This window comes from Protopterus annectens, chromosome 13.part0, assembly GCF_019279795.1.
Source record: "Protopterus annectens isolate FY-2018-M chromosome 13.part0, PAN1.0, whole genome shotgun sequence".
In the NCBI taxonomy this organism is placed as follows: domain Eukaryota; kingdom Metazoa; phylum Chordata; order Ceratodontiformes; family Protopteridae; genus Protopterus; species Protopterus annectens.
Window position 1 is genome coordinate 178,510,970 of NC_056747.1, and position 11,703 is coordinate 178,522,672.

The following is an 11,703-nucleotide window of genomic DNA, read 5'->3' on the forward strand; positions in this document are numbered from 1 at the left end:
TTGCCTGAGGTTAGTTCCCAGTGTCTCTATCAAGTAAAGCCACTGAAGTGATCCATGGGGTGAACTTTCTATTTTCCATCCACTCATCAAGATTTCTTTTGAAGAGGGCCAGTGAAGCTATCTGTACACCATTGGTTGGTGAGGGTTACATAAGGTAAGCATTTGGAATCAGAAGTTGTTTGACAATAACACCCAGTCTGCAGTCATCTGCAAATTTAGTTTGCCATAGGTCTGTATCTACAAATATATGCAAAAAGATGAAGTCCCACCACTGAGCCCTGAGGTATATGGAGTCCCACCACTGAGCTCTGAGGTATATGGAGTCCCACCACTGAGCCCTGAGGTATATGGAGTCCCACCACTGAGCCCTGAGGTATATGGGATCCCACCACTGAGCTCTGATGTATATGGAGGCCCACCACTAAGCCCTGAGGTATATGGGATCCCACCACTGAGCCCTGAGGTATATGGAGTCCCACCATTGAGCCCTGAGGTATATGGAGTCCCACCAGTGAGCCCTGAGGTATATGGGATCACACCAGTGAGCCCTGAGGTATATGGGATCCCACCACTGAGCTCTGAGTTATATGGAGTTCCACCATTGAGCCCTGAGGTATATGGGATCCCACCATTGAGCCCTGAGGTATATGGAGTCCCACCATTGAGCCCTGAGGTATATGGCATCCCACCACTGAGCCTTGAAATACATGGGATCCCACCACTGAACCCTGAGGTATAAGGAGTCCCACCAGTGAGCCCTGAGATATATGGAATCCCACCATTGAGCTCTGAGGCATATGGAGGCCCACCACTGAGCCCTAAGATACATGGGATCCCACCACTGAGCCCTGAGGTATATGGAGGTCCACCACTGAGCCCTGAGGTATATGGGATCCCACCACTGAGCCCTGAGGTATATGGAGTCCCACCACTGAGCCCTGAGGTATATGGAATCCCACCATTGAGCTCTGAGGTATATGGAGGCCAACCACTGAGCCCTGAGATACATGGGATCCCACCACTGAGCCATGAGGTATATGGAGTCCCACCACTGAGCCCTGAGGTATATGGAGGCCCACCACTGAGCATTGAGGTATATGGAGTCCCACCATTGAGCCCTGAGGTATATGGAGTCCCACCATTGAGCTCTGAGGTATATGGAGGCTCAACACTGAGCCCTGATGTATATGGAGTCCCATCACTGAGCCCTAAGGTATATGGAGTCCCACCATTGAGCCCTGAGGTATATGGGATCCCACCACTGAGCTCTGATGTATATGGAGGCCCATCACTGAGCCCTGAGGTATATGGAGTCCCACCACTGAGCCCTGAGGTATATGGGATCCTACCACCGAGCTCTGATGTATATGGAGGCCCAGTACTGAGCCCTGAGGTGTATGGGATCCCACCATTGAGCCCTGAAGTATATGGAGTCCAAACATTGAGCCCTGAGGTATATGGAGTCCCACCAGTGAGCCCTGAGGTATATGGGATCCCACCAGTGAGCCCTGAGGTATATGGGATCCCACCACTGAGCAATGAGGGATATGGAGTTCCACCATTGAGCCCTGATGTATATGGAGTCCCAAAACTGAGCCCTGAGGTATACAGGATCCCACCATTGAGCCCTGAGGTATATGGAGTCCGACCATTGAGCTCTGAGGTATATGGGATCCCACCACTGAGCCCTGAGATAACATGGGATCCCACCACTGAGCCCTGAGGTATATGGAGTCCCACCAGTGAACCCTAAGGTATATGGAATCCCACCATTGAGCTCTGAGGCATATGGAGGCCCACCACTGAGCCCTGAGATACATGGGATCCCACCACTGAGCCCTGAGGTATATGGAGGCCCACCACTGAGCCCTGAGGTATATGGGATCCCACCACTGAGCCCTGAGGTATACGGAGTCCCACCACTGTGCCCTGAGGTATATGGAATCCCACCATTGAGCTCTAATGTATATGGAGGCCCACCACTGAGCCCTGAGGTATATGGGATGCCATCACTGAGCCCTGAGTATTATATGGAGTCCCACCACTGAGCCCTGAGGTATATGGAATCCCACCATTGAGCTCTGAGGTATATGGAGGCCTACCACTGAGCCCTGAGATACATGGGATCCCACCACTGAGCCCTGAGGTATATGGAGTCCCGCCACTGAGCCCTGAGGTATATGGAGGCCCACCACTGAGCCCTGAGGTATATGGAGTCCCACCATTGAGCCCTGAGGTATATGGAGTCCCACCATTGAGCTCTGAGGTATATGGAGGCCCACCACTGAGCCCTGAGGTATATGGAGTCCCATCACTGAGCCCTGAGGTATATGGGAATCCCACCACTGAGCCCTGAGGTATATGGGATCCCACCACTGAGCCCTGAGGTATATGGAATCCCACCATTGAGCCCTGAGGTATATGGGATCCCATCATTGAGCCCTGAGGTATATGGAGTCCCACCATTGAGCCCTGAGGTATATGGAGGTCCACCACTGAGCCCTGAGGTATATGGGATCCCACCACTGAACCCTGAGGTATACTCTTACTTATCATCTCACTTTCTGGGGAGGCTCCTGCTAATGTAACAATATGGGTCCAGTTTTTCAGCCAGTTTGTTATCAACCTTTCCACATAAAAGTCAACATTCAGGGGGTCTTAGTTTACTACAATACCTACTTGGTAGATGGCGTTCAATTGTTTAGCTAGATCCTTACCTACATAAAGACAGACAGACAGATATAGCATCTAGAGACTTCCTAACTAACATATCCCCTCCTAATAAATGTCCTTGATACATAGAGACACTACTGGGTTGGATTATGTGGCTAGGCATATAAAGGCCCTGGTGGTTGTTAGCCTAATATGTACCTATGAATCTATAATCACACATGTCACTCAAGCCCTTGAACACCAAGTACTGGTATGGCTCTGTCATAGTACATGTGGATGTCAATGACTTGAGATGCACCTCTCTGGACTATATGAATAAGGGTATGATGGAGCACTCAAACTGTGTCCCAGTCATGTATGAGCTCAGCACTGAGCAGCATTCTACCTTCTCCAAGGATGATGCCACAATATGAGCAAAAAATACTTGACTTAAATAATTGGCTTAGTTTTTGGTGTCATTAGAAGGGGGTCCAGTATTTGTCAGCCTGGAAGGATATGAACAGAAGGCCACAGTTCTTATGAAGGGATGTCCTGCATCTGTCCCCTCTAGGGTTTCTATTTTTGTCAAAGACATTTTCCACTCCCAAAGTACTTTTTAGGCAATGCCAGCCTGATAAACCTACTAACATAATGAAACAAGCAAAGGAAAATATGAAGGTATTACTGATCAATGCTAGGAGCCTGAACAAGAAACTCCACTCCCTACAAGCCCTTCATACACTTAAGGACGTTGATGTCTGTGTAGTGACTGAGACATTGTTAAAATGGTAGAGACCACTCAGGCTGTCCAGGGCTACAATGCCTTCCACTAGCTTAAACTAGCTGCTGCACAGGAGGGGAAAAACAGGTGGAGGTGTCTCAATCTACATCCAGAAGAGACTCCCATCAAGGCTGCTACTGCAGTATGATGCACTAGAATTTCTTCATGTCCAAATAACCATCAGAAAGGTCCTTTACCATATGTTAGCTAGCTATAGAACTCCATCTGTGATCCATACTACCTATCTACAGGAACTAGAAAAACTCAATATTAAACCCATGCCATTTTCTAAGGTGAATTAAACTATCCAGACTGGGAAACCTACACCAGCACCACTAGTGCAAAAACACAGAGATTCCTGGACTTTGTCAATACAGATGCCCTGGAATGATTAGTCAGAGTACCCAGTGGGGAGAACAACATCTTGGATTTGGTCATTACTAATGTGGGGGCTTCCTGCACCCCCCTTGTGCATCTTTGTCATTTGTCAGGTCTGATAATAAAGCTGTCTCCTTCAAAATAAAATTGAAACCACAGACCCCTTCCACCCAAGGTACCATTTATAGGTTCATAGGTTCATAGGTAGGTACTAGGCTATCGGCCCAAGGGCCTATGTAAGCCTAGCCAACAAAGTTCCCTGGCTTACGCCACCCAAGAAAGTTATTTTCCTGTGCCACTGTCAAGCAGAGACACAGAAGTGATCCCCAGAGTGTATTTCCTATTTCCCATCCACTCATCAAGATTTTTCTTGAAGCGTGCTAATGAAGAACTTTGCTTGACATAGATGGGTAGCCTGTTCCAGAGTATGAGAAGTCTCTGGGACAGGAATCTATCCCTCCAGCATATCCTGTTTATTGTGGTGACAAGGTTTAGGTCCCTAGAGCGTGTAGCTCGGAGGGATTAGAATTTCTTTAGGTATAGCATGTCCAACAGCTCTAGGTTTGACATAGCTTTATATGTTAGGCAGAGATCACCTCAGAGTAAGCGATATGCTACAGAGTAAAGATAGAGTTTTTTGAGGCAGTCAGTGTAGGGCATTTGTTTGAGGCCAGTAATCCTCTTTGTGAGGTACTTCTGTGGCCTTTCCAGCTGCTGCAGATGTCTTGTGAGGTACATTCCAAAAGGGGCATTGTACTCTATAATGGGTCTAATGAGTGTCAAGTAGAGGGGAACAATGACCTCTTTTTTCCTGGATGAGAACACTTTTATGATGAGGTGTGCCATGTAGAAGGACTTCCTGACTACTGTGGCGATGTGACTATCAAAGGAGAGACTACTGTCCACCTGGGTCCCAAGGTCTCTTATCACACATTTGGTGTTAAGTAGATTGTTGCCTATGTGGTAGTTCATGGGTACAGAGTTTTTACCAAAGGAGATGACACTGCGCTTTTTGGCATTGAGCTTGAGGCTATGGCTCTGACACCAGGCATCTGTCTCAGCGAGGCCCTTCTGTAGGATGTCCAAATCATTTGGGGACTTGACTATGGCTCCTAGTTTGCAGTCATCAGCGAATTTCATTAGCCAGAGGCCTTCTGTGTTAGCCTGCACTTCAGAGAAGTAGATACCAAACAGGAGAGGTCCCAGGACGGAACCCTGTGGTACTCCACTTGTCACTGCTTTAATGTCAGATTTGGAGTCTGCAACTTTTACACTGTGGGTTCTGTCAGTGAGCCAGTTGGCAACTCATCTTGTGACATAGGGATTTATACCTAGTTTAGTGTGTTTAGCTATAATTCCAGAATGGGGGATGGTGTCGAAAGCCTTGGCAAGGTCAAGATAGGCTGTGTGAACCACCTTACCCTCATCTACAGCTTTGGTGACTGCCTCAAAGATGTCAGTCAGGTTCAGGAGGTATGATCTGCCTTTCACAAACCTGAACTGGGTGAGATCCAGAGTTTGGAGGTTACCAGTGTCTTTGTTTATGAGTTCCATGATGATACGTTCCATGGCCTTGCAGACCAGGCTCGTCAGGCTAATAGGTCGATAGTTTCTGGGATCAGTGGTGGCTCCCCCTTTGTGGAGTGGGATAACTGTTGCTGTGCGCCATTCAGTGGGCACAAAGCCTGATGCGAGGCTATTATTGAACATGGTGCTTAAGTGGGGAGCCAGTTCATTCTGAAGTTCGGGTAAAACGCAGCCTGGGATGTTGTCCGGTCCCATGGATGCTGTGTTTTTGGCTTTAGAGAGTGCAGCTTTTACCTGTGTAGTTGTGTTTACAGGGACTCTGCATTCTTCCTGTATAGATATGGGCCCTTTAGGGGGTGAGGGGGGTAAAAAACACCTCTGCCCAGTTTCAAACCCAGGTCCCTTTCACCTACAGCCCACTGCATTAACCCACCACACCACACAGATTCAAAATTAAATCAAGATTAAAAATTCTCAAAGACATTGGTAAGCATCAAATCCCCAGCAAGTCCAGTTAACTCTGTTGAATACACAGAAAAGTACACCACCACTCTATATTAGCATGTAAACAGCTGCATAGATGCAGCACTACCCTGTAGGAATAAGTGCAGGGCAAACCCCTGAAATATACCCCAGTGGTGAAACCATAACATCACTAAGCTTTACAATAAAAGGAAGAGAATTTTGACCAAAAATAAGAAGATCAATTCTCAGAATCATACAGCCCTCATCACTGAATAAAATCCACCAAAGCCAAGTTTGAGTTTAACCTAGCCACCCAGGTCAAACGCAATCACATGACTTGTTTTTTTAGTTATGTTAATAATCTCAGGGCTAGCCAATTGATGGTATAAAATATGGCTCTAGGTGATTCAGTCATGTTGACTAATGTCACCAAAATGGGCATGGGTAGCTCACAGTGATAAGTGGGTTGAGGACCTGGCCTACTCCGATCTACGCCAAGGACCCATGCTAATGGTGGGTGGGGTGTATGTGCACCAACTGGCCAGTGTGTGCCCGCCATAAAGCCCAGCAGCCTTGGGTCAATACGATACTGGCTGGATGGTGGCTAGTTGCCCAGTCTGGGTTACCTGGGATAGCTCTGTTGAGTGAAAGATGGACATAAAACCAATCAACCTGCCAAATTTGAACTGGGAATTGCTACACTTAATGTAGGTTTACTGACAGGATGCAGCTTAGAAGTGGATGGCATGATGATATGGAGGAGGATGGACATCCTATGTATACAAGAGATGAAATGGAAGGGCAGTGCAGCAAAGCCACCTGGCTTGGGATCCAGAGTCTACTACTTAGGAGGAGAAATTGTGTGGGAATTGTGATGAGAGAGTGAGGCTTCACAAGGCAGTGAGGAATGTCATCGGAATTAGTGACAGATTCATGGCAATTAGACTCCAATGTAATGACAGGGCAGTATTCATAATCTCAGCCTGTGTCCCACAGCAGGGTTGTGATAGTGAGGAAAAGAGTGCATTCAGACAGCAGTTGCAGGACCTACTAGATAAAGCAGGACAACATGAATTGATGTTGATAATGGGTGACTTGAATGCACATATCAGGAAAGACAGAACAGGATATGAGGACTGCCTGAGTCCACATGGGTGGGGCAACAGGAATAAAGAAGGAGAGGCCATTCTAGACTTCTGTCTGGCAGATGGCTTGATAGTAGCCAACACATGGTTCAGAAAGATAGTCACAAGATCACATACAAGAGTGGCCAACATGCAACTCAGGTAGACATTCTCCTAGTAAAGAAGGGGCACTGGGATAAAATCAGTGATTGTAAAGTCATCCCAAGTGAAACAGTCAGCCCACAGCATATAACACTGGTTGCCAAAATACATTGCAAGCAGTGGTCAGAGAAGGCTCTCAGGTCAACAGAGACCAGGCTGAAGACCTGAAAGTTGACTGGAGAGGAAGGACAACAGTTCAATGAATTAAAGAAATTAAAGGATTAGTTAAATTAATTAAAGGAATTAAACAAGAGAAGAGACCAAGCTTTCGCAGCAGAACTCATATGAAAAGGAAGTTCGAAGGGGATGCCCTAGGTACACCAACGATCAAAAAATTCTGGGACAAGAGCCAGAAAGTTTAATATGGAACTTATTATCACATAATCTGTCTGATGCTGAAACTTCAGTTTTAATGAAGGGAGTATAATTTATCCCCACACAAAAACAAGACTTTGTTGAGGTAATATTAGATTTTAAAATGTTTATCAGAAACATATTTTTGAAGCTGAATTTTAAAAATTATGGTGTTTATGATGATACTTATAATTTTAAGAAACCTAGCACTTTTATAACCAATTCTAATTCATTGGTCACTGTGAAAAATTTGTCACCATTGAAAAATTTTATGGAGCTGCTTACTGCTTACTTGCTATTTACTGCTGAATCAGAGACACATAGCTCTGCATGACTCCATCTGTAGTCTGTTTAAAGCACCAAGCCTTTCAAATTGCACACTGATAAAGAAATATATTTTGCAGCTATAAGCACAGTTACAGGTAACTTATTTTATAACAAACCACACGTAGTCTGTCAGATTTGTAGCATATATTTACAAAGTTTTCCTTCATTACAGATATGAATGATGACTTCTACAAAATACCTCTCTCTGTCCTTCTCTCACATAACTGAATTACTACAATAGCTATATACAGAGCTAGTCACGCACACATTTCCTCTTGGTATGTTTTTCTGGCCTTATGTGGGAAGTCACATAATATGTCTGTTTTTAGACTTTTCTATTGTCCTTTTGTGATTTAAGCACTTTTGCTGATGTGAGGATGCCATTCTGAAAGGAAACATCTGTATAAGCTGTTCCTACTGGAAAAACATCACGTTTTGCTGAATTTATAAAAAAGGATGTCTGTTAATAGATATTTGTTCTACAAACATGAGAAAATCATGTAATGTTTGTTTTCCAGTATTGCTTTGTTAGGCATTTTCTGATGCTGTGAAGAGAAGCCTGTCTGTTACACATATAGTATGAATGCACATTGTAAACTCTAAACATATATTCAAGCAAGCTTTTTCTTTCAGCATATTTACAACAGAATTAATTTCAGCCTTATATTCATAATATCTAACAATTCCCTCTGTTTTTAAACATACTCAAAACATTCTATATAAAAAACACATTAAGAAACAAAACCTTTAGTCTTTTTTGATACAAGTCAAAATGCAATTTTACATAGTTAATGCAATGAAAACATGTATTAATACCAAACCTGAATGTATTTAACTTTTTCTTTTGCAGACCATTCTGTGAAAATATTTTATCAGTTATGAGCTGTGTCTGTTTTAATTTTACTTGATTAATTTATTCTTTTGCAATCACAGAATTTAATTTATGACTTAGAATTGTTTAATTAACTCTTTGCAGCTGTTGAATTAACTATAAGAGACAATAACTATGTGCTACTGCAAGCATTTATACACTGCTTAAAATATATAGTTTTAATGTCATTTTAACCATCACATTGTGTTCATGTCTCTGAACTGCTCAATAACATCTTGGTAAAATACTGAACTGGGCTTAGATAATAAATATTTGAAAGCAATTATTTTACTGGGGTAAAACCAGTGATATTACAACTTGACAAATTACTTTTGAACTTATTACAATGTATCCTGATCAGTATGTATTTACACAGACTGCTATTTATGCATTTCAATCTAGTAGGTACCCTGGACCCATTGTTTTCTTTAAATATTTTTTTTCACACATATTCATTACTAGACATTAATTTCATTTGTACTGAATTCTTCTGCATTTGTACATACAAAGACTATCATTTGTACTAAAATGTTCTACATTTGTACATACAAAGATTGTAAAGTACATTTAGTCTAATCTTACAAATTTAATAACATTAATATTGAGCAAAATCTTGGAAAATGTTTATGTCTCTTTAGAAATATCTAGTGGAACTGGCACCAAATGCATATGTCATGTTATTTTAAATTACATACTCAGCAATTAAAAATATTCATGCTTTTTTATACCAACATTGTTTTGTCAAAAACATACTGAAATAGTGACCATTCTTGCTATTAGAAACATTTATGCATTTTGCATATCTTTATTCTCTCTTGTATAGCTTTAATAAAGCAATTTTAAATCATCTCTTGTTTTTTAAACCATCTCTTGTATAGCTTTACAATTTAACAGGTTGCAAATACAATTTAATTCTAAACAATGCAATAATAACCATTATGATAGCTATTAACAACTTGTAAAATATCTTATCCTGTCAGGTTTAATCCAGTTTACCAGTATTTTAAAATACACTAATACCTGTTTTCCCCCCATAAAAGAGTATTGTCAAGAAGGAATGAGATATTTTTCCTGTAGCTTTATTTCAGACCCTTGTTGTTTATTTTTTCTGTAGCTTTATTTCAGACCCTTGTTGTTTATTTTTCTGTAGCTTTATTGCAGACCTTTGTGCAGTATTGCTTATACAGTCAGTGTAAAACTGAGAAAGTGCCCCTCCCCCTTATACAGTCAGTGTAAAACTGAGAAAGTACCCCTCCCCCTGTAGTACTTCAGCACTGTTTACCTGCCCTATGCTGTGAGAATAGAATGTATGTCAGCCCAACACTTTGGTTATACATTTATTTTATTAGGTTACTAAATAAAGCTTTCACTGTATATTACCTCAAGTAGGTATTTACACCCTCCTGCACAATTGATTTGAACTGTATATATACTATAGCCCATTTGCTGGCTGTACTTGATGCAACTGAGGTTTTTTTTGTCCTTTTAACATTTACTTGCAAACAGATTATAAATGACATCTATGCACAATTGTGACATTTTATTACAATTACCAAATAGTGTTGCCTGTAAACATTTTAACAATTATGTTTTAATAACAATGATGCTTTAGAAAAACTCAAGCTACTTGTCTGGCAATCAGTCTTGTTGTTTATCTGATCTTTCCAACATTTCCTGTAACTATTCATTTAGTCTAGGAAGGTCTGAGCTCACATTTTATACTCTATAAACTATAATTAATTATTTTGGCCTTTTTTCCTTTAATGTGATTGTGAGTTGCATAACTATGCATTTATACTACATAAATAGACATTATTTTACAATTACCTTACATGGATTTCAGTATTTTTTATTTATTTATCTATTTAACTGTCCTGCCATTAATTTTACAAAAACTATTTGACTAATACCATCTGTGATTTTATTTATTTTTAAAATTCAGAACTTTAACTGTTTGGTGTTACTATACAATTATAACATATGTTTATTTTTATTTGCTGTTGTCTGCCTTTTGCTTTTGTGTATTGTAAACAAATGTACTCTGCATGAAAAGAACACACATGCATGTCTGTCTTGTATATGTATATCTTTATACAAGCATGTCATGTCCCTACCATCCTAGCATGCATGCTTAACCATTTTCAAAACATAAACATATTATAAAATATATTTCTTTTGCACAGATTAACTGTGTATGCAGGAAATTCCCAGTCTTTGTCAGTTGAGCTAATTTATTTCCTTTATCCTGCAACTGCTGTTGAATTTCCTGTGATGTTGCATGGTCTTTCTGACATTCTTTAGTAAGCTGTTCTGCTGAATTTGAATCTCCTATGCACTTTTGAAAAGATGTGTGTATAACTTGTCTAAGCTTCCTGAACTCATTGTGTCTGTCTTTTAGAAGTTTATTACATTTCTTTGTAACAAAATGTACTAGAGTTTCTATCAGTAACTGATTTGACTGTTGTTGCAACTCTGAAATAAACCTTTTACATCTGGTGACAGAACATAACTGTCTAACATTTGAATATAATGTCAACATATTAACTTTTTGGTTCTTTACCTTTACAATTTTTGTCTGTACAGTCTAACCTTTGGATAATGTCATGCACTGTATTTTTATGACATTGCACACACAATAAACATTTTATACCACACATGATTTTATTTCAGATACCAGTCAAATATTATAATCCATTTGCATAATGCCTTACTATCAAATTGCAATCCATTTGCATAATGCCTTACTATTAACTTGCCCTAATAAGGTTTTACATTTGCTAATATGCTGTATATACATTTATTCTGTTATTATTATTACCTCTATGGCATTCATACTGTATGTAACACAGAATAATTTTCTTACCAGTCAACAGACAGGCAGATGGCCAAGCTGCTTTGCTGTTGATGGTTGAAAAGTTTCTGTAGTCACTTGTGAAGTTGGTACAGCAAAACTGGCAGATTCAGTCTTACAACTTCATATTGTACCTTTTCTGGAGAATTTATGGAACTGCTCCACCTTCCTGCAATGCAGTCTCACTGGATTTAGACGTCTATTAAACTGT

The 11,703-nt window shown here is 41.0% G+C and overlaps 1 protein-coding gene across 1 annotated transcript; it reads left to right on the top strand.

Annotated features, from left to right (window-relative positions):
• Window positions 1–247: 247 nt before the first annotated feature.
• On the top strand, window positions 248–1,723 carry LOC122787863 (leucine-rich repeat extensin-like protein 3). The gene is made up of 2 exons (XM_044054778.1): window positions 248–673; window positions 794–1,723. Exons 1-2 carry the CDS (start codon window positions 248–250, stop codon window positions 1,721–1,723), a joined length of 1,356 nt encoding a protein of 451 aa, XP_043910713.1.
• The last annotated feature ends 9,980 nt before the right edge of the window (window positions 1,724–11,703 follow it).

Excerpts from the sequence above, each read along its gene's own strand:
- LOC122787863 (XM_044054778.1), top strand. The coding sequence starts at position 248 with ATGCAAAAAGATGAAGTCCCACCACTGAGCCCTGAGGTATATGGAGTC. Across the intron at positions 674-793 it reads TCCCACCATTGAGCCCTGAG|GCATATGGAGGCCCACCACT; the intron begins GTATATGGCATC and ends TTGAGCTCTGAG.